The sequence below is a fragment of the Oratosquilla oratoria genome, chromosome 32 (genome assembly GCF_046742065.1).
Source record: "Oratosquilla oratoria isolate Oo_2021 chromosome 32, ASM4674206v1, whole genome shotgun sequence".
In the NCBI taxonomy this organism is placed as follows: Eukaryota; Metazoa; Arthropoda; class Malacostraca; order Stomatopoda; family Squillidae; genus Oratosquilla; species Oratosquilla oratoria.
The window spans coordinates 38,843,245-38,848,244 of record NC_134808.1 but is presented as its reverse complement, the minus strand read 5'-3'; the positions used below and the strand labels follow the sequence as shown (position 1 = coordinate 38,848,244).

At 30.3% G+C, this 5,000-nt stretch overlaps 1 protein-coding gene across 1 annotated transcript in view; it reads right to left on the bottom strand.

The window, feature by feature from the left end:
* LOC143017445 (neural cell adhesion molecule 1-like) overlaps positions 1–5,000 on the bottom strand; it is an 801,122-nt gene that overhangs the window by 172,248 nt on the left and 623,874 nt on the right. Inside the window, exon 9 of the mRNA XM_076172190.1 lies at positions 3,611–3,795. Within this exon, the coding sequence (XP_076028305.1) occupies positions 3,611–3,795 (185 nt within the window). The remainder of the gene's footprint in view (positions 1–3,610; positions 3,796–5,000) is intronic.

Genomic DNA, 5,000 nt, shown 5'->3' with positions numbered 1-5,000 from the left:
ATAAATAAATAAATAAATAAATAAATAAATTAGATAAATAAATAAGTAAATAAATAAATAAACAAGTAAATAAATAGATAAATAAGAATAATGATAATAATAGTAATAACATTTATTCATTTACCTATTTATTCATTTCTTTATCTATTCCTGTTTATCTTTTTTTACTATTTCGTTTATCTTAGTCTGCACGTTAAGCACAAAATGGAACAAACGAATCTGTCTCTCACATCATTGTGTTAGAGTGAAAAAATATTTGTTTAGTAGTCCTCGATTTTTTTCTTCTCTCTAGAACAACAATAGATGCCTTTGTTGTATATGTATATAGAAGTCATCTATAAAACATAATTTTCTATCACGTCAGTGGCAGACACTATATGCGAATGGATACTTACAAATGTGAAAGCGAACAATGACGGAGATTTTGTGCATTTTTTTCAAGTTTGCGACCATTTATCTTTTCTTTATTTATTTATTTGTATGCTTATCGGTCTATTCATATCTTTTTATTCCATTATATCCTATTTTTATTATTTTTTTTTATTAATTCATTTTATTTCTGTCTATTTATTTATTTATTTATTTTTGTATTCTCTGTTTGTTTTCTTCTTGTTCCATTTGTTAATTTTTATTTATTTATTTATTTATTTCTATGTTTTTTCTTTTTCTATTTTGTTATTTTATTTTATTTATCTATTTATTTATTTTTTCATTTTCTATTTGTTTGTTTTTTCTTTTTCTATTTTGTTATTTTATTCTATTTATTTCATTTACTTATTTATTTATTTATTTATATATTTATTTATATATTTATTTGTTTGTTTGTTTGTTGTATACTGGACCGTACGTCCTTCACAAACGGAGTTGGAGTTTTGTCCTTGCGCTTCTTCAGATAAGGAGCCCCAAGAGGACTAAAGGCGTTATCATATTGGGCTATTTTTCTTCCGACTGTGGGGGCGCATTTGCAGTACGCTTATAAAATAACAATATACAGTATATATATTTTTGTCGAGATTTTTATTATCATTATTATTATCATTATCATTATTATCATTATTATTTCATTATTATATTATTATTATTATTATTATTATTATTATTATTATTATTATCATTATTATTATTATTATTATTATTATTATCATTATTATTATTTTTATTATTATTATTATTATTATTATTATTAATTTTTTTTTTTTCTGTTTTTTTTTTTTTTTTTTTTTTTTTTTTTTTTTTTTTTTTTTTGCATAGTGATTTCACGGCGGAAAAAATTCTAGAAGTAGGCGACACCGCTGATTAATCAGAGGTTGGAGGGAAAATATCGCAATGTGATAACCCTTTTACAGTGGATGGACCACATGTAGATGGTCTTAAGCGATCGTTGACTTCAAACTCAGTTGGGCCAAGTGGGATTCGACCCATCGATCATAGGCACAGAAGTCCTAGACTTTTCCAACTGGGCTCTTGTGTCGCTCTACCAATTGAATGACAATAACAAGAACATTCACGCAAACAACTTAGTTTATAGCAATGTCGGACATAGAAAATTTGATTAGTAAACAAACGTACAAACAAACAAAAAAGATCAACAAGTAGATAAATAGATAAATTTAGAAATAAAAAAGTAAATAAAGATGAATAGATAAATAAATACTGAGTAAAGATAAATATATAAAATATGAAAATAAATGAATAAGGATATATATATATATATATATATATATATATATATATATACATATATCTATATACATATATATACATATCACACAGGAACCCACAGTCGGAGAAAGAATAAACTTCGAATAGAGAATAATCCTATATTTCGGCTATCAACTGTAGCCCTCTTCAGGAAAGTACATAAGATAGAGAACAGAGGGGACTTATAAACTACAGTAAGAAGAGATGTGGACAGTTGACCTCACTCAGACGCGGGGCTAACTGGGGTGGCGGAGGAGGGAGGGGGTGAGGAGAGGGGAGGATGTAACGTCCGCACGAGCTTATTTATTGCTGCGCGTGAGATAATGTCAGGTGTCCACTGCCCTTTAGAAATATTAATATTAGGGCATTCCTCAATTAATATATATACATATATATATATATATGTAATAAAATAGATAAATTGATAAATGAATAAATAAAAGATAAGAATAAATCCTATGAGATATTTATTTCACTGAATATTGATAATAATGTACTATTGTGAGAGAGAAAGAGAGAGAGAGAGAGAGAGAGAGAAAGAGAGAGAGAGAGAGAGAGAGAGAGAGAGAGAGAGAGAGAGAGAGAGAGAGAGAAAGAGAGACAGAGAGGAAAGATAGGAAAGAGAGAGGAAAGAGAGAGGAAAGAGCGAGAGAGGAAAGAGAGAGAGAGGAAAGAAAGAGAGTAAAGAAAGAGAGGAAAGAAAGAGAGGAAAAATAGAGGAAAAGAAAAAGGAAAGAGAGGAAATGAGAGAGAGGAAAGAGAAAAGAGAGAGGAAAGCGAGGAGAGAGAGAGAGAAAGAGAGAGAGAGAGAGAGAGAGAGAGAGAGAGAGAGAGAGAGAGAGAGAGAGAGAGAGAGAGAGAGAGAGAGAGAGAGAGAGAGAGAGAGAGAGAGAGAGAGTTGACCAGCCGACTCACGGTACAAAACCCACCTTCCATCCTAAGCTCCTTTTAGGCAGGCTGCCATACCGTGAGGCACACTCAGAGTAACATGACTGAGAAAAAACGATTTGAATAGATGATAAAAATATTAAGAAAAAATAAGATATGATAAAACAAATAAAATAAAATGGAATAAATTAAACAAGATAAATATAAAATAAAACAGAATAAACTCGAGTAAAACAAAATTAAATAACTTGAAATATAATGAAATATATTAAATTATTGAGAGTAAAGAGAGGCACACTCAGAGTAACATGACTGAGAAAAGAAGATTTGAATAGGTGATCAAAATATTAATAAAAATAAGATAAAATAAAACAAATAAGATAAAATAGAATAAATTAAACAAGATAGATATAAAATAAAACAGAATAAACTTAAGTAAATCAGAATTAAATAACTTAAAATATAATGAAACATATTAAATTAATGAGAGTAAAGAGAGGCACACTCAGAGTAACATGACTGAGAAAAGACGATTTGAATAGATGATAAAAGTATTAATGAAAATAAGATAAAATAAAACAAATGAAATAAAATGGAATAAATTAAATAAGATGAATATAAAATAAAACAGAATAAACTCAAGTAAAACAAAATTAAATAACTTAAAATATAATGAAATATATTAAATTAATGAGAGTAAATAGAATAGAAATAATAGAACGAAAGGAAACGAAATCTAAAAGCAAGAAAATAAAAACATGAAATTAAGAAAAAAAAAAAAAAAAAATCCACCGGTACTTCTGTCCTCCCATATATAGAATGAAAAAAAAAAAAAAAAAAAAGAATAGAATAAAATAAAATAAAATAAAATAAAATAAAATAAAATAAAATAAAATAAAATAAAATAAGATAAGATAAAATAAAATAAAATAAAATAAAATAAAATACAATAAAAATAAACCAAAATAGATAACAAACAGTAACCACACCACCAAAACAACCAGGTAAAAGCCCCACTCACCATACTCGTAGTTCCATTGTTGAGGATGTGATGTTCGGGAATGTCCGTTCTCTCGCCCGAGTTGTTGAAGACCCAACGGAATTCGAGGTTTGCCGGATGGGCCTCTACCGAGCACGAGATGTGGACCATCTCCTTACGGGCGATCCCGTAGACCCAGCGTTGGTCCGCCCGACACACGGGAGCGTCTGCGGAACGGAGAGAAAAAAATAAACAAGGTTAAAGTCTTTTGAAACTCGTATATATGCAGAGGGTTAAGAGATGAAGGTAGATAGATGGATAGGTAGGTAGGTAGATAGATGGATAGATAGATAAATAGATAGATAGATAAATATAGATAGATAAACAATGAAAGATATATATATATATATATATATATGTATATATATATATTTATATATATATGTATAGAGAGAGAGAGAGAGAGAGAGGGGGAGGGAGGAAGAGGAGAGAAATAGTCGGAAATACAGAGACACGCATATAGATAGATAGGTAGATAGATAGATATATGGGTATTTAAATAGACAGGTAGATAGATAGATAGATAGATAGATAGATAGAGAGAGAGAGAGAGAGAGAGAGAGAGAGAGAGAGAGAGGGAAAAATAAGAGTGGCTTCAAACCCAAAGAGGAAATTAAATTCTTAAAAGAAAACAATTATAGAAATTATAATGATAATAAAAATGGTAATTAATTCTGTTCCGTGCAACCCTCGTCAAAATATAAAAGTCAAATTTTCAAAAGCTACGCAGAGATGATTGTTTCGGTCGTTTGTTCTCATGTAGATGTCTTCAAACGATTTTATTCAGTCAAGGTACCCTCCCTCCATCACAGCTTAAGTCGATTAACTTGTACATGAAGGTAAAGTTTAACTTAATATTCGTTCTAAGAAGAACGGTGATAACATAGCTTTTACCCCCTTTTCCTTATATTATCTGTTTATCTACATACTAAGAATTTTTCCCACCTTATACGGGAGGTAGCCAAGTCAGAGGTACGTACCCATTCCACTCCCCTCCACCACCCTCTCCCCCTCTCATCTTAGCTCCTCATGGATGACGGGTCATACCTGTATCACGCCAACTGCCTTGGTTCAGAAACAATGTAGTAAGGCACAGTGCGTTCACAGCAAGGCTGCTTATACTGTCTTCCTTAAAACTCTTCTTTGCTACCACTGAGGTTGCATCTCTTCGGTCCTATAACCCCCATATAGGATAGAAACGCTATACACTTAAACCCACCATCGGAGAAATAATATCAGAATTACAGGGGATCCGTATATTTCGACTATCAGATAGTAGTCGAAATATACGGATATCTTTTACTTCTGATATTATTTCTCCGATAGTGGGTTCAAGTGTACATTTACAAATGTGTTATAACATTACATTTTT